Source organism: Bos taurus, chromosome 7, assembly GCF_002263795.3.
Source record: "Bos taurus isolate L1 Dominette 01449 registration number 42190680 breed Hereford chromosome 7, ARS-UCD2.0, whole genome shotgun sequence".
NCBI classification, from domain to species: Eukaryota; Metazoa; Chordata; class Mammalia; order Artiodactyla; family Bovidae; genus Bos; species Bos taurus.
Window position 1 is genome coordinate 11,130,993 of NC_037334.1, and position 21,020 is coordinate 11,152,012.

Genomic DNA, 21,020 nt, shown 5'->3' on the forward strand with positions numbered 1-21,020 from the left:
TATTAATCTGTGAACAGTTTGTAATTTCCTTTTGATGTTTTGTCACTCCAAGAATTATATGGGAGGTGCTTCCTAATTTCCAAACAGTTAAGACTTTTCATACATGTTTTAATTATGTATTCTTAATTTTAAAATTTTTATTTTTATTGACTTACAATGTTGTATCACAAAAAGATACAATGTTGTGTTACTTTCTGTTGTACAGCAAAGTGAATCAGTCTCGCATATACATATAGCCACTCTTTTCTATATTCTTTTCCCATATAGGTCATTACAGAGTACTGAGTAGAGGTCCCTGTGCTACACAGCAGGTATTTATTAGTTATCTACTTTATATCTAGTAATTAGATAACTAATAAAAACCTGCTGTGTATTAAAAGACGCTTACTCCTTGGAAGAAAAATTATGACCAACCTAGATAGCATATTGAAAAGCAGAGACATTACTTTGCCAACAAAGGTCCATCTGGTCAAGGCTATGGTTTTTCCAGTGGTTATGTATGGATGTGAGAGTTGGACTGTGAAGAAAGCTGAGCACCAAAGAATTGATGCTTTTGAACTGTGGTGTTGAAGAAGACTCTTGAGAGTCCCTTGGACTGCAAGGAGATCCAACCAGTCCATTCTGAAGGAGATCAGTCCTGGGATTTCTTGGGAAGGACTGATGCTAAAGCTGAAACTCCAATATTTTGGCCACCTCAGGCGAAGAGTTGACTCATTGGAAAAGACTCTAATGCTGGGAGGGATTGCGGGCAGGAGGAGAAGGGGACGACAGAGGATGAGATGGCTGGATGGCATCACTGACTCGATGGACGTGAGTCTGAGTGAACTCCGGGAGTTGGTGATGTACAGGGAGGCCTGGCGTGCTGCGATTCATGGGGTCGCAAAGAGTCAGACACGACTGAGTGACTGAACTGAACTGAACTGAACTGAATGCGTACATATCAATCCCAGTCTCCCAATTTACCCCTCCCCTCCCTATCCTCTGGTAACCATAAGCTTGTTTTCTACATTCATGACTCTACTTCTGTTTTGTAGATAAGAATACATTTTTTTTAGATTTTAAATACCATTTTTTAGATTCCACATATAAACAATATCATATGGTACTTGTCTTTCTGTGTCTGATTTACTTCAACTCAGTATGACAATCTCTAGGTCCATCCATGTTTCTGCAAGTGGCATTATTTTGTTCTTTTTTATGACTAATATTCCATTATATGTATGTACCACATTTTTTATCCATTCCTCTGTGTTTCCATGTCCTCCCAAGAGGCCCCATGTCCAAATACAGCCACAGTTGGAGTTAGGGCTTCAGCATATGAACTGGCCAGGGCAGGCTGCTGGGTGGTGCAAACACAGTCAGTATCCCATTTAATGTCCTTGGCATTTTCCATTCCTTTGTACACGAAGTCTGAGGCTTTCTCTGGCTCCTGGAGACCACTCAGTCCACACTCAGGACAAATAGAAGTAATGGGGAGTTTATACCACCTGTAAACATTCCTCCACCAACACATGATAAAATTAAGTGGATAAATACCCCGGTTCCCTCACCTCTCTTTCATTCTGAAGGAGAGCAGCCCTGGGATTTCTTTGGAAGGAATGATGATAAAGTTGAAACTCCAGTACTTTGGCCACCTCATGTGAAGAGTTGACTCATTGGAAAAGACTCTGATGCTGGGAGGGATTGGGGGCAGGAGGAGAAGGGGACGACAGAGGATGAGATGGCTGAATGGCATCACTGACTCGATGGACGTGAGTCTGAGTGAACTCTGGGAGTTGGTGATGGAGAAGGAGGCCTGGTGTGCTGCGATTCATGGGGTCACAAAGAGTCGGACACAACTGAGCGACTGAACTGAACTGAACTTAACTCCCTCACCTCTCGGTGTCACTTGAAGTGCCTGCTCTACATTGCCTCCCAGAGGTTCCCAGAGGAATTGAGCCTCAGTTGTCCACAGTAGAAATTTGCTAGATAATACCCCCTTTATTTTCTGCCTTCCCCTCTCTGTTTCATTTCACCATTTCCCTTCCAGTGATTTCTAGGATCATTTCCTAAATAAAATACTTGCACTAGAATCCTTGTCTCAAAGTCCACTTCCTGGAGAACCCAACCAAAGTCAGCAAAGAAAGGAAAGAACAAAGACAAGCATTACCTTAACCAAGTTGTTTTGAAAAGCCAGGATAGACTGGTGGAAAGGATACAGCTTCTGACACATATTAGATGCTCAATAAATCTTTATCAAACAAATTACCAGCTTTCTCCTATGTGTTCCAGATGTTGATGAATGTAAACCACCCATTAGTGTATATTGTGGAGTGAATGCTGAGTGTCAGAACATCATTGGAAGTTTCTACTGTCACTGTATTGATGGATATAAACTCCTCTCTGGGAAAGCACAATTCAACAATTCCAATGAGAACACTTGTCAGAGTAAGAAAAATTTTTGTTTTCTTATCTCCCCTCCTAATTTTTAAGTGAGTCTAACACGAGCATGTGTGTGCTCAGTCATTTCTAATTTTTTGTGACCCCATGGATTATAGCCCACCAGGCTCCTCTGTCCATCGAATTTTCCAGGCAAGAATACTAGAGACAGTTGCCACTTCCTCCTCCAGGGGATCTTCCCAACCCAGAGATCGAACCCGAGTCTTTTGCATTTCCTGCATTGGCAGCCGGATTTTTTTTTTTTACCAGTGTACCACCTGGGAAGTCCGAAAATATATATTTGTGGTGGGGCCAGTGAATATCTATTCTCTGGAAGGAAATGGATGATGTAAAGAGGAGGTAAAAAGAAAAGTAGGAAATTTAGATAAATGATGGGGTTAAGAATGCAAGTGAACTTTGGAGGTGATGTCACAGGTCACAGGATGATGGTTGAGAAAGGATTCTTTGAATTGCAAAATAGAGAAACCCACTCAGGTTAACTTAAGGGAAAATATGAGTTTATGATAAGATTCAGGGGCTTTCCTAATGGCTCAGTGGTAAAGAATCCATCTGCCAGTGCAGGAGACACGGGTTCAGTCCTTGGGTCGGGAAGATCGTCTGGAGGAGGAAATGGCAACCCACTCCAGTATTCTTGCCTGGAGAATTCCATGGACAGAGGAGCCTGACAGACTACAGTCCATGGGTGTCACAAAAAGTTGGACGTGACAGACCACTGAGCACGCACACACACATGTGATGAGATGCATGGATATGTCTTGGGTAAGAATACAGCTGGGTACTGGAATGAACTGAAGTTGGGGACCCAACACTGTCACGGCACCCCCATCTCTCATACTCTGAATCCGCTTCTTCTCTTCCCCTTGCAAACTGGTTTCTCTGCTTCCTAGTCCACAGAATAGGAAATATGGCCACCAACAGATCCAAACCTTACCATTGCTACTGATCCAACCCTCAAAAAAATGGTAACTGATTCTCTCTCTTAAATATAATTGCATATTCTTTGGAAATGTAAAAATTGACACAGTTTGAATCATATGCCCACCCTTGGATCTGTGATCTTGGATAAGCATGGTAACTGTCATAGAAATCATATAGGTAGAGAAAGTCTATACATAAGAAATACAGGACTTGGCAGAGTATCCATGAGGTACTGGCTACAGTTGAAGTCGTAAGAGAGAGAGTCTCTAAATCTGAATGCTAGGAAACTGATTCATGGAGAAACAATAATGCTGATTGACATGTATATATATATATACACTCGTACATGGGTGCTTAGGCGTGTCTGACTCTTTGCAACCCCATAGACTATAGCCCACCATGCTCCTCTGTACCTGGAATTTTCTAGCCAATAATACTGGAGTGAGTTGCCATTTCCTACTCCAGGGGATCTTTCTGACCCAGGGATTGAACCCGCCTCTCTTGTGCCTCCTGCATTGCAGGCAAATTCTTTACCACTGATCCACCAAGCAATAATACTGATGCTGCTGCTAAGTCACTTCATCATGTCCGACTCTGTGCGACCCCATAGAGGGCAGCCTACCAGGCTCCCCCGTCCCTGAGATTCTCCAGACAAGAACAGTGGAGTGGGTTGCCATTTTCTGCTCTGAGGCATGAAAGTGAAAGGTGAAAGTGAAGTTGCTCAGTCGTGTCCAACTCTTAGCGACCCCATGGACTGCAGCCTACCAGGCTCCTCCGTCCGTGGGATTCTCCAAGCACGAGTACTGGAGTGGGGTGCCATTGCCTTCTCCAAATAATACTGATAGACAATATTTATTTCAACTGTACGATGTGCCAGAACGGAAGAGCCTGACGGGCTACAGTCCGTGGGATCACAAAGGGTCAGACACAACTGAGCACAAACACATATGTACCAGGTACTGCACTAAGTACTTTACATTCTTTATTCCATTTACAATAATTGCATGAGGTAAGCACTGTTATTACAGATAAAGAAACCGAAGCACCCAAGATTTAAGTAACTTGTGCTCCTGCCCATCCAGCATTAAAGCCATGAGGTTGCAGACTCCACAGTAGAAGGAGCTTAGTGGAAGACTAACAAGGGTCATTGTATCCCACTCACCCCGCAAGATCCCCTAAGGAGCTCGGGGTCATGAGAAGCACAAGCCTTCAGCTTTGATATCAGGAAATCTCATATCAGAATTATCAGGTCATCTTTATACCAATAGGATTCATACCAGGTCAGTTCTGAGATTCCTTCCAATGGGAGGGTCCGGGACCCCACGATCCTTCCACAAAACTGAGTCTCAGAACAAAAAGGAACAATTATGCCAAAGGGAAGCAAGCTACAACTGCCGAAGCCCACTCGCCCTAGAGCCTGTGCTCCGCAACAAGAGAAGCACCACGAGAAGACTGCGCTCTGCCGTGACTAGAGAAAGCCCCCGTGCAACAACAAAGACCCGGCGCAGACAAACACTAATAAATAAATTAATTAATTCTTTAAAAAGGGGAGCAGGACTATTCAGGGACCTAAGACCCAAACTCCCTTTAAAAAGATTAAAACATGATTCCAAGATCAAACTGGAAAGGAACGGTGGTACAAAGGCCCCCACAGGTACAGAGATGACTTTTCCAGAGACCAGCACTGAATTACAGAGGCTTGGCTATTCCACATCAGGGTTCTTAGGTAGCGAAGGGGCCACAGGCCGTCTTCATCAAGGGTGCCTGTGAATGACTGAACTTGCTTACACCTCCTTCCGATTCTTGTGTGTGCAGTCTCTGCACATGTGAAGTGGTACAAGCTTTGCTTCCCCCTTGCCTCAGCATTAAAAATCCACCTGCAATGAAAGAAATGCAGATTTGATCCCTGGGTCGGGAAGATCCCCTGGAGAAGGAAATGGCAACGCACTCCATATTCTTGCCTGGAGAATTCCATGGACTGAGGAACCTGGCGGACTATAGTCCATGGAACCACAAAGAGTCGGACACAACTTAGCAACTAAAAAACAGCCACCACAATGAGCCTTGCACTTAGACAAGTATGGATTTAAATCTGGGCTCTACTGCTTACCCCCTCATGACTACAGACATTTCCTTAACAACCTGTGCCTATTTCCTCACCTGCTTAAATAACAGAACCTGACTCATGGAATTATTTCAAGGATTAAATGAAATGATGCATATGAGGAGGCATTCAGCAAGTGGTAGCTGTGATTTTTGTGCATGGTGCATTTTTCTGCCAGATGCAGCCACATCTTCAAGAGACAATAGAGCAGAATGGTTAAGAATACTTTCCAGGTGGACTTCCGTGGTAGTCCAGTGGTTAAGAATCTTCCTGCCAATGCAGGGGACATGGGTTCAATCCCTGGTTGGGGAACTAAGATCCCACGTGCAACAACCACAAGTTCTCATGCTGCAACTAAAAAGATTCCACATGCTGCAAGGAATTTCGAAGATCCTGCATGCCACAACTAAGATCTAGTGCAGCCAAATACATAAATAAATACTTATTTTAAAAAACAGCTGATGGTTATAAACTGACATTCCTGTCTCAGTTATAATTCCCAGCCAGACTGAATTTTAAAACCTAAAGTATCTAGTCTTCTGTTTGCTCAGCCATTTCAGTTATAATGCCCAGCCAGAGCCAGATCTGAATGAAAGAGCTTGGAGCTTACAATTTTCTGCTTCTTCTATGCCATGGTATCTCTATCACAGCAATATTGACACTTGGGGTCCCAAAATTATTTGTGGTCAGAAGCTGTCCTCTGCATTAAAGGCATTGAGCAGCATCCACCCACTAGATCCCAGTAGCATCCCCACTCAAGGCCATGAGTGACCTCCAGAAATGTCTCCAGCCATTGCCAGTGTCCCCAGGAGGCAAAACCACCCTAAGTCGATAAACACTGCTCTCCATGACAACAAGGAATTTGGACTCTGATCCCCCTAAAGAGCAAATGAACTCATCAGAGAACATGAAGTGTATGATTTCAGACCTTCTAGATGCAAAGTTACCCACCTTACCTGCCGACTTCTCTACACTTTCATTCTTGGTTCCAACAATAACTTCTCTTTATGTCTTTTTCAGAAATCACCCCCTCAAAGACAACCAACAGCACAAAAGAGGTGAGTGGAAGCTGAGTCCTGGAACCTAGACAGGTAACAAATATTTACAAATCTCAAAGCTAGCAAATGGAGGTGAATACTATATATGTGTGCTATATGTCTTATATCATATGCTTGATAATATAAAATACTTGATATGATTATGACAAATATTGTGAAGTGAAGTGAAGTGAAGTGAAGTCGCTCAGTCGTGTCCGACTCTTTGCGACCCCATGGACTGTAGCCTACCAGGCTCCATCCATGAGATTTTCCAGGCAAGAATACTGGAGTGGGTTGCCATTTCCTTCTCCAGAGGATCTTCCTGACCCAGGGATCAAACCCGGGTCTCCCGCATTGCAGGCAGACAATTTACCGTCTGAGCCACCAGGTATTAAACTATTATATTTTGATATATAATATGTATTGTATAACTGTGATATATATATATATATCATTATGTTTATCACTATATATCTCACTATAGAGATAAATGATAGATCAATACAGTGTGTATGTATATATGGGGGTGTGTGTATGATTGTGGGTGTGTGTGTGAGTGTGTGTGTGTGTGTGTGTGTGTGTACTACCCCCTGAAGACAGGATCTATCCCAGACCAAGAAAGAGACTAAGTAAGACTGTATTGGATTCGCTGAGCTGCTGCAACAAAGAGACCCAAATATCCAATGGCTTTAAAAATATGGATATTTATTACTTTCTGAGTTATTAGTCCAGAGGTGAGCAATCCAGGCTGGTGAAGGAATTCTGCTCCATAAGGTCATTCGGGTACCCACGTTCTTTCCATACTGCTGCTCCAGCATCCCCTGGCATCTTGTCCTCAACTGCATAGTCAAAGCTGGGTTGCTGCATGCTGTATTCATACTGGTGGGTAGAAGGGAGGGGGAATCCAGGGCAAGCTCTCTGTTGTACAAGGTGAAGGGGGAGAGTGGAGAGAGGGCCTCTCTCCTCATCTACTCACTATACAAAGTGCTAATAAGGTCAGGAGAACTTCTTTGGAAACATGTCTTACGGTGACAATCCAGAAGTTGCATATATCACAGTAAAATCTAGCTGCAAAGGAAGCTGGGACAATACTATCTATGATTGGGTGGCACAGCCCAGATAAAATTTGAGAAATTTATTCAATTATTAAAAATAGGAGGACAGAACTTCCCTGGTGGTCCAGTGGTTAAGAGTCTACCTGCCAATGTAGGAAACATGGCTTCTATCCCTGGTCTGGGGAGATTCCACATGCTGTGGGACAACTAAGCTTGCATGCCTTAGAGCCCGTTCTCAGCAGCAAGAGAAGTGACCCCCAATGAGAAGCCCGCACACTGAAACTAGAGTGTAGCCCCCCACTTGCTACAACTAGAGAAAACCCAGGTCAGCAATGAAGACCTAGTATAGCAAAAAAAAAAAAAAAAAAAAAAGCACAGGAAGGGAAAATGGATATTGTAGGATAATTAAGAGAGACCAAGAAAATGATTATAGGTAGTAATCATTAGTGTCTGTAAATTGACTCTGAACTTTAGCAAAGAGAATGATACATGTCTCTCAGGATCTATTGTCTAACAGAATGAACTCATCCCTCCCTCTGGCCACTCCCCAACTTCACCCTTCTCTACTCCCAAGGGACTCTTCATGCCTTGCCCTCCCAAGCTCCACGTCTCAGATACACACCATTCTCTCTACCTAAAACTCCTCTTTCCAGTTCCTCACCTGGCTGCCTCCTTCCACTCTTCTTTACTCAAGACCCAGTTCAGGTGTCACCTCCTTCTGGATGGCCTCCATCACTCCCTCCATCTGAGTTAATATTCCCCCAATATGTTCTTATTTATTTATTTATTTGGCTGCACTGGCAAGAAATGGCAACCCACTCCAGTATTCTTGCCTGGAAAATTCCATGGACAGAGGAGGCTAATGGGCCAGTTCATGGGGTCACAAAGGGTCAGACACAACTGAGCAGCTGAGCACACACACACCGGGTCTTAGTTGCGGTCGCTGGGATCTTTAGTGGTGGTGTGTGAAGTCTTAGTTGGGAGAACTCTTGGTTGCAGCGTGTGCGATCTAGTTCCCTAATCAAGGATCAAACCCAGACCCCCTGCACTGGGTGAGCAGAGTCTTAGCCACTGGACCACCAGGGAAGTCCCCACCAGACTATGCTCTTATGGTAGGGATTTCAAATCCTAATACCGCAGTGGCAAGTGACTTGGGCAAGATGATGACCTCACAGCATTAGGGTTCTCCAGAGAAACAGAACCAATAGGAGATAAGCTATAAAGAGAGCTGTTATAAAGAATTGGCTGACAAGTCCCAAAATCTGCAGTCAACAGGCTGGAGACCCAGAACAGTTGACGATATAGTTCCAATTTGAATCCAGAGATCTGAGACCAACCCAGGAAGAGCTGATGTTTCAGTGTGAGTTTGAAGGAAAACAAGAATGTCCCAAAATTGGGTCGTTTGTAGAGATGCAGATGGACTTAAAGAGTCATACAGAGTGAAGTAAGTCAGAAAGAGCAAAACAAATATTCATGTATTATATGTGGAATCTTAAAAAAAAAAATGATACCGATGAATCTATTTGCAGGGCAGGAATAGAGACATAAATGTAGAGAACAGACGTTCAGACATAGTGGGGTAAGGGGTGGGTGGGATGAATTGGGAGATTAGGTTTGACATAAATACACTACCATGTGTAAAATAGATAGCTAGTGGGAAGTTGCTATACAGCACAGGGAGCTCAGCTTGGTGCTCTGTGATAACCTACAGGTAGGCTGGATGGGCAGAGGGAGGTTCAAGAGGGAAAGGATATATGTTAGAAATAGCTGATTCACTTCATTGCACAGCAGCAACTAACAACATTGTAAAGCAATCACACTCCAATAAAATTTAAAAACAATGTCCAATTAAAATAAATAATTTTTTTAAAAATAAAGCTAAAAAGCAGTGTCCCAGCTCAAGGCTGGCACAGGCAATCAGGCAGGAGGAAATTCCCCCTTACTCAGACTTCTTGTTCTAATCAGACCCCCAAACTGACTGGATAAGCCCCAACCACATCAGGAAGGGCAAAGCCGCTTTACTTCCTCCATCCATTCAGATGTTAATTTTATGTCAGACCCAGAATGACGCTTGGCCAAACATCTAGGTAACCCATGACTCAGTCTAGCTGACACATAAAATTAACCATCACACTTTTTAAGAACAATTTACTCATCTTTAAGATGAGGGTGGTGATGACACCCTTGGATAATGAGCAGGTTAAATGAGATAATACATGTATATATTCAGCACAGTGCTGAGTCCAGAGTACACATTCCATCCATGTTATCTATTGTTATCTCCCCCAGACTGATGACATTTAAGTGGTGTGCTGTCACTCACTAGACAGGGAGCTTCTTGAGGAGGGGAATCAGACCAAGCCAGCCTTGGGAGTTCAACATCTGTTCATTGCAGTAATGAACAAATAATCGTGCTATCAAAAGGAACATTTATTTCATTATAAAAGTCACTGTCAGGTTTCTCAAAAAATTAAACATAAAATTATCAGGTGACTCTACAATTATCTGAGCTTCCCTGGTGGCTCAGACGGTAAAGCGTCTATCTGCAATACAGGAGACCCGGCTTCCATCCCTGGGTTATGAAGATCCCCTGGAGAAGGAAACGGCAGCCCACTCCAGTAGTCTTACCTGAAAAACCCCATGGACGGAGGAACCTGGTGGGCTACAGTCCATGGGGTCGCATAGAGTCGGACACGACTGAGTGACTTCACTTTCTTTCACTTTCTACAATTCTACTTCTAGGAATAAACCCAAGTGAATTGAAAGCAGGGACCCAAACATATACCTGGACAAAAGTAGAATTCAAAAAGATGCATGCATCCCTATATTCATAGCAGAACTGTTCACAATAGCCAAGACATGGTAACAACCTAAATGTCCATTGACAGATGAATAGATAAAGAAGATGTGGTACGTGTATATGATGGACTATTACTAAGTCACTTTAGTTGTGTCCGACTCTGTGTGACTCAGTGGATTGTAGCCTGCCAGGCTCCTCTGTCCATGGGATTCTCCAGGCAAGAATACTGGAGTTGGTTGCCATGCCTTCCTCCAGGGGATCTTCCCAACCCAGGGACTGAACCCTCGTTTTTCATGTCTCCTGCATTAGTAAGCAGGTTCTTTACCACTAGCACCACCTGGGAAGCCCAATGAGATATTATTCAGGCATAAAAAATGTTGAAATAATGTCATTTGCAGCAACATGGATGAAGCTCGAGATTATCATACTAAGTGAAGTAAGTCAGAAAGTGAAAGACACGTGCCATATGATGTTGTGTATGTGAAATCTAAAATATGACACAAGTGAACTTAGTTACAAAACAGAAACAGGCTCACAGACGTAGAGAACAGACTTGTAATTGCCAAGGGGTCAGGGGTCAGGGAGGATTGGATTGGGAGTTTGGGATTAGCAGATGTGAACTATTATATGTAGACCAGATAAACAACAAGGTCCTACTTATAGCACAGGAAGTTACATTCAATATCCTGTGATGATGAAAAAAATATGAAAATGTGTATATAAAACTGAATCACTTTGCTGTACAGCAGAAATTAATACAACACTGTAACTCAACTCTACTTCAATAAAATAAATTTTTAAAAAAAGAGAGAGAGAGCAGGGACCCAAATATATACTTGTACAACTGTGCTCTTGGCAGTCCTATTCACAATAGCCAAAAGACAGAAACAGCCCAAATGTCCACTAATTGATGACAGGATGAATAAAATGTGGTATACCTATACAGTGGAATATTATTCAGCCATAAAAAATGAAGTTCTGATTTCCAGTACAATATGGATGAACCTCAAAAACATTATGCTCGGTGAAAGAAGTCAGACACAAAAGATTACACTGTATATGATTCCACTTACATAAAATGTCCAAAACAGGCAAATCCAGGGAAACAGAAAGCAGATTTGTGCTTTCCAGAGGCTGGGGGAGTGGAGAATGGGAAGTAACTGTTTAATGGGTTTTATTTGGAAATGATGGAAATGTTATACAACATTATGGACATTCTAAATTATTACTGACTTGTATACTTTAAAAGGATGAGGAACTTCCCTGAGGTTAGGACTCCATGCTTCCAACTGCAGGGGGTGTGGGTTTGATCCCTGGTTGGAGAACTAAGATCCCACATCCTATGTGGCCCAAAAAAAAAAAAAAAACTACTTTAAAAAAAGGATGTATTTTATTTTACCTGAATTTCACTTCAAAAAAACAAAATGCATTGCCAAAGAAAGACAGGTACAAAGTCATCACGTTAGATCAGACACTAAAACAGCAATTCTGACGACCCAATACTCTGGCACCTGCTCTGTACAAATGAGTTTAAACCAAGAAGACTTCTGCTGCCATTTAGAAGAGAGAGAGGCGTTTTACATCAGGTGTGGCTGAGGAGGGAGCTGCCCTTTCACTAGAAAACTCAGCTCAGAATTTCCACTAACACTGGTTAGACTGAAAGAGTAGACCATTAAAAAGGCTTATTTGAACCTGATTCTGAAAGTCCCTCCAATCCTTCTTTGCATATTACTCTGCTTATAACTCTTTAGCATGATATTTTCCTATTAAAAACATCCATTTAACCCATGAACACTTACTGAGCCCCTGCTATTCACCAAAGGGGCTTCCCAGGTGGCACAGTGGTAAAGAATCCGCCTGCAATGCAGGAGAGACAGGAGATGCTGGTTCAATCCCTGGGTCAGGAAAATCCCCTGGAGGAGGGCATGGCAACCCACTGTAATATTCTTGCCTGGAGAATCCCATGGACAGAGGAGCCTGGTGGACTGTAGTCCATAGAGTCGCAAAGAGTCAGAAACGACTGAAGCCACATAGCACTATTCATCAAGGACTGTTCTAGGTGCTAGGAAATAGCCGTGAAGACAAAACTCCTATCCCAATGGGACTTACTGTCTAGTACTTTGTGTGCTGTGCTTAGTCATTCAGTCGTGTCTGACTCTTCGCAACCCCATGGACTGTGGCCTGCCAGGCTCCTCAGTCCATGGGGATTCTCCAGGCAAGAATACTGGAGTGGGTTGCCATGCCCTCCTCCAGGGGATCTTCCCAACCCAGGGATCAAACCCAGGTCTCCCACATTACAGGCAGATTGTTTACCGTCTGAACCACTAGGGAAGCCTATGAATACAGGAAAGGGTAGTCAATCTTCTCAAGGGGATCTTCCCCACCCAGGAATCAAATTGGGGTCTCCTGCATTGCAGGCAGATTCTTTACCACCTGAGCTACCAGGAAAGCCCCCTAGTACTTTGCTGCTGCTGCTGCTAAGTCACTTCAGTCATGTCCGACTCTGTGCGACCCCATAGATGGCAGCCCACCAGGCTCCCCCATCCCTGGGATTCTCAAGGCAAGAACACTGGAGTGGGTTGCCATTTCCTTCTCTAATGCATGAAAGGGAAAATTGAAAGTGAAGTCGCTCGGTCATGTCCGACTCCTAGCGACCCCATGGACTGCAGCCCTCCAGGCTCCTCCATCCATGGGATTTTCCAGGCAAGAGTACTGGAGTGGGTGCCATTGCCTTCTCCACCCTAGTACTTTAACATACCACAAATCCCTTAGAAGCTTGTTAAAGTGCAGGTTTGGATTCAGAATATGTGGACCGGGACCTAAGAGTCTGAATTCCTAATAAGCTCCCATGTGATGCTGATACTTCTTGTCTGAGGACTATACTTTGAGTAAAAGCATGTAGAGATCAAAATAATAATTTTTCAAATCACATATACTACAGTTTTTATTGAAGCATAGTTTTTTTTAATTAGAGTGTAATTGCTTTACAATGTTGTGTTAGTTTCTGCTGTACAACAGCGTGAATCAGCTATGAGTATACGTATACCCCCTCCCTCTTACCGCTTCTTCCCTCATACCGCCCCCATCCAACCCCTCTAGGTCATCACGGGGCACCAAGCTGAGCTACCTGTGCTACACAGCAGCTTCCCACTAGCCATCTATTTTACACGGGGTAGTGTATATATGTCAGTGATACTCTCGCAATTTGACGTACAGTTATTTTACTGTTTCAGGTGTACAGCAAAGTGATTCAGTTATGTATAATCTTTTTCAGATTTTTCCATTATAGTTTATTACAAGATATGGGAATATACATTCCTGTGCTATACCGTAGGTCTCTGTTGTTTACCTATTTTATATATAGTAATGTGCATCTGTTAATCCCATATTTCTAATTAATCCCTCCTTGCCCTTTCTCTCTATGGTAACCATGAATTTGTTTTCTATAACAACAGTTTTAAAACTTCACCTTGACCCTTCAGTCTTCTTCAGCCACTGGCCCATCTTTTTTGCTATTTTTCATAGAACCACTATATTGTATGGCTGAAACTAACATAGTATTGTAAATCAACTATACTTCAGTAAATCGGTAAGATGGATAGATAGATAAAATGAGTTTAATATAGCATTTAAAAAAACATACATTTCTTGATACAAAAAGGCCAGTTAGAGTTCCTTCTGAGCTATGATACTACTAAATGATTTCTCAACTTTGGCCCTATTGACATTTGAGACTGTGTCATTCTCTGCTGTGGGGGCTGTCACATGCATTATACGATGTTGAGTAACATATCTGGCCTAATTATCAGTAGAAATAGCAATCCACAGTGGTGACAATCCAAATGTCTTCCCATCTGGGGAACGAAAATTGCCCCCAGCTGAGAACCACTGGTCTATTTCTAGAAATCTTACTACTTTCCTGTTGGTAAAAGATGCTCACAGTAACTAACACTTATATGATGTTTGAGCTTCCCTGGTGGCTCAGTGGTAAAGAATCTGCCTGCAATGCAAGAGACCCAGGTTCAATCCCTGGGTCAGGAAGATCCCCTGAAGAAGGAAATGGCAACCCACTCCAGTATTCTTGCTTGGAGAATCCCATGGACAGAGGATCCTTGTGGGCTACAGTTCATGGGTCGCAAAGAGTCAGACACAACTGAGCGACTAACGTTTCTGTGGTGTTTACCAGGCTAACACTGTTCTAAAAATAAAATGTCTCTTCATTCATTTAATCTTCCCCCAAACTTTATGGGGTCTTAGTACCATCCTCATCCTAAATGGAGAACCTGAAGCACAGAGTGACTGACTGACTTTCCCAAGGTTGCTCAGCCAGTGAGAGGTGGAGTCAGTATTTGAACCAGTCGTCTGACCCCACCGCCTTCTTTCTTGGGTTTTCTTCTGACCCTTGGGATGTGGGACCTATTGATTGGATTTTTTCTTAATTCTTTCTCTCTTCAAAGATGCAACAGGTTGTTGAGGATATCGAATCTCATCTCACCGGTAAGACTGTATTGGGAGTGGAGAGAAACTTCACATCCACGGTCACAGCCTTTCTCCAGAAAGTGGAATCAGATGTTCTAAAAACTGCCTTGAAAGCCCCAGACCAGAAAATCCAGAAAGTCCAATACAGCACTGTGGGTAAGAAGACAGTAAAACCTGAGACACACAGTGGGGTGGTTACTAACTGGGGTCCACGTGAAGCAATGAGAGAAGTAAATAAGGACTGTGTTTGTCCCATTTATAGGGCTTCCCAGGTGGCACTAGTGGTAAAGAACCCGCCTGCCAATGCAGGAGACATAAGAGACGTGGGTTCAATCCCTGAGTCGAGAAGACCCCCTGGAGGCGGGTATGGCAACCCACTCCAATATTCTTGCCTGGAGAATCCCCATGGATAGAGGAGCCTGGGGGGCTACAGTCCTTAGGATCACCAAGAGTCAGACATGACCGAAATGACTGAACGCACATGAACACATCCATTTATATAAAATTCTAGAAAATGCAAACTAATTTCTAGTGACACAGAGGGTAGAGTCAGTGAAGGGATGGAAAGGGGATGTGAGAAAATCTGGATAAATTGGTGGTGGTGACAGAAATGTTGTCTACCTTGACTGTGATGGTGGTTTTACAGAGGTACACACGCGATGAAACCTATCCAGTTGTACACTTTAATATGTGAGATTTGCTGTACCTCAATTACACCTGCATAGAGCTATTTTTAAAAATTGCCAATGGGGGAATTCCCTAGTGGTCCAGTGGTTAGGACTTGGCATTTTCACTGCTGAGGTCTGAGCGTGTCCGGGAACTGATAATATTCCACAAGCCTCCTGGTGTGACCAAAAAAATTTTTTTAATAAAAATGATGTTTTGTTGTTGTTCAGTCACTCAGTCATGTCCCACTCTTTGCAACCCCATGGACAGCAGCATGCCAGGCTTCCCTGTCCTTCACCATCTCCCAGAGCTTGCTCAAACTCATGTCCATTGAGTCAGTAATGAAATCCATTGAACCATCTCATCCTCTGTCATCCCCTTCTCCTCCTGCCTTCAAATCTTTTCCAGTCTCTGGGTCTTTTCTTATGAGTCAGCTTTTTTAATCAGGTGACCAAAATGTTTGAGCTTCAGCTTCAGCATCAGTCCTTCCAATGAATATTCAGGATTGATTTCCTTTAGGACTTATTGGTTTGATCTTCTTGCAGTCTAAGGGACTCTCGAGAGTCTTCTCCAACACCACAGTTCAAAAGCATCAGTTCTTCGGCAATCAACTTTCTTTAAGGTCCACACTCACATCTATACATGACTACTGGAAAAGCCATAGCTTTGACTAGGTGGACCTTTGTTGGCAAAATAATGTCTCTGCTTTTTAATATGCTGTCTAGATTTGTCATAGCTTTTCTTCCAAGGAGCAAGCGTCTTCTAATTTCATGGGTGAAGTCACCATCTGCAGTGATTTGGGAGCCCAAGAAAATTAGTCTGTCACTGTTTCTATTGTTTCCCCATCTATTTACCATGAGGGGATGGAACTGGCATGCTGCAATCCATGGGGTCGCAAAGAGTCAGACACAATTGAGCAACTGAACTGAACTGAACTGATGGGACTGGATGCCATGATCTTAGTTTTTTGAATGCTGAGTTTTAAGCCAGTGTTTTCACTCTCCTCTTTCACTTTCATCAAGAGGCTCTTTAGTTCCTCTTCACTTTTTGCCATAAGGGTGGTGTCATCTGCATATCTGAGGTTATTGATATTTCTCCTGGCAATCATGATTCCAGTTTGTGCTTCACCCAGCCCAGCATTTCTCATGAGGTACTCTGCATAAAAGTTATATAAGCAGGGTGACAATATACAGCCTTGTCATACTCCTTTCCCAATTTGGAACCAGTCAGTTGTTCCATGTCCAGTTCTAACCGTTGCTTCTTGACCTGCATACAGGTTTCTCAGGGGGCAGGTCAGGTGGTCTGGTATTCCCAACTCTTGGAGAGTTTTCCACAGTTTGTTGTGATAATATTTAGAATTAAATAAATACCTGCATGCTAAGTCACTTCAGTCATGTCTGACTCTTTGTCACCCTATGGACTGGAGCCCTCCAGGCTTCTCTGTCCATGGGATTCTCCAGGCAAGAATACTGGAGTGGGTTGCCATGCCCTCCTCCAGGGGAATTTCCCAACCCAGGGATCAAATCCACATCTCTCATGGCAGGTGGGTTCTTTACCACCAGTGCCACCTGGAAAGCCCAAATAAATACATGAATAAACAAAAATTGTCAATGGTTTCTAATCCTGAGTCTAGGATTCTGGCTTAAAGGTAGTTTTATTTTTTTCTTTTTTTTTAAATGATTCAGTGCTCACGGAACCTAACAGCACATGTTACGGTGATGTGACTTAAACCACCCCAGAAGGAACATCTTACTACATATTTTTTAAGTAGAAATACTTTTTTTTAAGGAACTGAAAGCAAACTTTTATTTAAAGACTTCTTCGGGTCATGGTCATTTGGACTCATGGCCTCAATTTGCTGCTCAACTCTCTGGTGATTCAGATAGTAAAGAATCTGCCCGAGACTCAGGTTCAATTCCTAGGTCCAGAAGACCCCATGGAGAAGGGAATGGCAACCCATTTCAGCATTCTTGCGTGGAGAATTCCATGGACAGAGGACCCTGGGGAACTATAGGCTGTGGGGTCACAAATAGTTGGACATGACTGAGTGACTTTCACTTTTGCTAGCAGAGCTCTGGCAACAGTGAAACAAACGTGCTGAATTCTTTCTAAAACAGAAATAATTTTATTAAGGAATCCCCTAGCTGTCCAGTGGTTGATGCTCAGCACTTTCACTGCCTTGGGTCTGGGTTCAGTTCCTGGTTGGGGAACTAAGATCTCACAAGCCACGTGGCATAGCCATCCCCCCCAAAAAATTTTATTATACCTGTCATATATAGTCATTATATATCCGTGTGCTGCAGATATGTCAGTTAGCTTGACTGCAGTAATCACTTAACTATGTATATGTGTTTCAGACACAACTGAGCAACTGAGCACACACACACATGCACACATGTGTCAAGTCTTCATATTGGACACCTTAAATATATTTACTTTTTGTTTTTGAAAATAAAAAATAAAATGCCATAGCAAAGCCAAGTATTAAATTTTTAATTAGGAAAAAACACATACACAAAACTAAACTGAGTCCAGCAAAATCTGCCCACAATTCAGTGCTCCAATCCCATACCCATGTAGGTACATGTCTGATGAAGAAACACATATTTGTTATGTATGTTACACTTATATATGCATGCCAAATTGCTTTCTCACTCATTACGTGACTAACATCTTTCATGTACGTCATATATATCATCAGCTATGTTATTGTCTTCAATGGTTTATATAGTTGCCTTGTACATATAATTTATTTACACGATAATTTATTTCCCTATTCTGAGAAATGTGGGTAGTTACAAAACAACCCTGTGACAAAGACCATTAAAGTTTTATCTGTATCTATTCGTTAAATGTTTTCTTAGGATAAATTCATAGAAGAGGAATTGTTAGATCAAAAGGAAGAAAGCATTCTATGAACTTTTGATACATATCACTATTTTGGCCTCCAGAAATGCTGTTTACTGTGCTTTTTATTAGTATTCAGCTCAGAGATGCTAATGTATTTGTGTGTGCCTAACTAATCATTTCATTTTACCAACTTTCATGATAAAATACTTCATAAAAATAATCATTTTTTATAGTCTTTAATAAGATAAAATCCAGTGCCTAAACTTCTCAGGAAACCAGAATCTGGACACTTTTATTTAAAATTAAACCACATTACAAGTAATTCTTATATTTTCTGATTTGGCCAATTCCTAATTGATTTTTTGGTTTGGTTTGGTTTGGTTTTTGGCCAAGCCAGGAGTCATGTGGGATGTTAGTTCCCTGACCAGGGGTCAAACCTGCAGCCCCTGCATTGGAAGGGCACAGTCTTAACCACTGGACTACCAGGGAAGTCCCCCTCATTGTTTAATCAATGATATAAAGTACCCTTTCTTCAGTGAGCTTTCATCACCTCACCTGTAAAACGAGATCGTAATGCTGCACTCAACGCACTTAGAACCAAGGCTGGTAATTGTCATAACTTTCTGCTCTTTATAACTGCTTTCTTTAATTTTTTTAACACACTCAAAAGGAGACATAATAAGACTACTGCACCCCTCACCTACCTTCAATAATTTCCAACTCATGACCAGTCTCATATCTTCTGATTTTTAAGATAAATATTTTCATGAACTTATTGTTTGTTATTCTGTGACTTCATTTTTACTGGAAGCACGGTTCCCCATTATAGAGATAAACCATAAGTCATTTAACCAATTTCTTCTTAAACTTTAGGTCACTTCACCTTTATCATCTTTACTGCCATGGACTTTCTCGTAGCCAATTCTGCCCTCTTAGTCATTATTGTTTTCCAAGAATAAATTCCTAGAAACAGAATCGTGGCTTCAAAGACAATGTGCTAAAGAATGTTAGTTAAGAATACGGTTTCAGGGGATGTTCTTGGCAGTCCAGTGGTTAAGACTTCACCTTCCAATGCAGGGGCTGTGGGTTCAATCCCTGGTCAGGAAACTAAGATATCACATGCCTCTCAGCCAAAAAACAAAAACATAAAAAACAGAATCAATATTGTAATAAATTCAATAAAGAATTTTAAAATGGTCCACAGTAAAAAAGAAGTCTTTAAAAAAAGAACACAGAGTTCAGTAAGTTCCTACTCTTTGCCACCCCCATGGAGCCTGCCAGGCTCCTCTGTCATGAGATTTTCTCAGCAAGTATACAGGAGTTAGAGTCCTACTTAAATTCTGAATTTCAGTTTGCTTTTCTGACAGGTCCTTCATTGTGTTACATGAGGCTGCTATAAGATGGCAATGTATCAATGTAAGGCTCTTAGCCCAGTGCCTGGCACATTCTAGACCCTCAGTAAAGTTAAGCTGTTCATGTAACTACGCACATTTTTAAAACTTATAATAATGGCAAGTTTGCCCTTTGTTTTTCTTACCAGCTGTTGAAACTCAAGTTGTTACAGACAACTGCTCCAAGAGAGTCATCTTAAGCTTGAACGCCCAAGTGAACTCCATGAAAATCCATTGCAGTGATGTCATCCAGAGAAACATAAAAGGTACGTGGGGTGGCTGCTTTCAGAATCCCTAAGACATGCAGAGCAGCATCACTGTGTGAGTAGTGAGGAAAATGTCCCCCAGTAGGCTTCTCTCTAATGGGTCTGTTACCCTAATGTTACTGAACCCAGGTCCAGCTACTCGCTGCTCAAAAGTCATTAAAGAGGCTAGGTTAGTGGAAAGGAAAGTTGGCTTTATTTTGGATGCTAGTGACCAGGGAGGAGGGTCACTAGCATCCAAACCTGTCCAAAGGCCAACAGCCCCCACCGCAACAACCCGGGGGCTAGAGCTTTTATAGACAGAGAGAGAGGGCTACATGCAGAAACAGCACAGTAGCTCAGACAGTCATCTTGAAATTGGTCACTGGTGGTCAGTTCTAAGCACAGTTAGTCTTGGTTCCAGGGTTGGTTTGTTCCCATTTCCTTGAGGCCAGTTCTTGGAACTGCGACAGTTTACGTCATGGCTACAGTCTGGTAATCATGTAGTTAATTTTTCCACCTGGTGGGGGTCTCTATCTATAAGACAGCTCAAAGGATATGGCTCAGAATATTACCTATTCTGAGAAGGAACTAAAGGTCCTTGACTTTGCTTACTGACTAAACTATTATCATTTGATCTCCTTTAACTATATTCCTTTGTTTCTTTATGTTCTCACTTCTCTGATTGAACTAACTTTTGGCTAAAGTTTTCCCACAGACAAAAAAGGTGGGCTGAGGACTTGGGAAACAAGAACTATAGGGTTCTGCTCCATTTCACTAAGACTGTGCCATTTGAGTCTTTCCTTAAAAAAAAAAAAAAATTTTTTTTAATTACAAAAAAGACATATTCCTACCTAAAATGGAGGTTTTTTGTTCTTCAGCATGAAAGAGAGACTTCTTTGTAATTTAGGGGTTGTTCTATCTGGTTCTCAGTTTGGGTTCCCTTAGAAGTAGTGCATGGATAAGTGTAAGGGGAACAAGAGTGATGATTTTATATGGGAGATGATCCCAGAAAGAATCAGTAAGCGTATTAATAGGG

General features: G+C 42.3%; 1 protein-coding gene across 6 annotated transcripts in view; it reads left to right on the forward strand.

Annotated features, from left to right (window-relative positions):
- Positions 1-21,020, forward strand: part of ADGRE3 (adhesion G protein-coupled receptor E3) — a 65,005-nt gene that overhangs the window by 14,365 nt on the left and 29,620 nt on the right. For 5 of the 6 annotated variants that reach the window (XM_005228631.5, XM_059888537.1, XM_024994847.2 and 2 more), the window contains exons 4-7: positions 2,272-2,427; positions 6,482-6,519; positions 14,811-14,988; positions 19,889-20,005. In XM_005228631.5, the coding sequence (XP_005228688.3) occupies positions 2,272-2,427; positions 6,482-6,519; positions 14,811-14,988; positions 19,889-20,005 (489 nt within the window). The remainder of the gene's footprint in view (positions 1-2,271; positions 2,428-6,481; positions 6,520-14,810; positions 14,989-19,888; positions 20,006-21,020) is intronic. The other variant, XM_059888538.1, reaches the window with a different exon arrangement.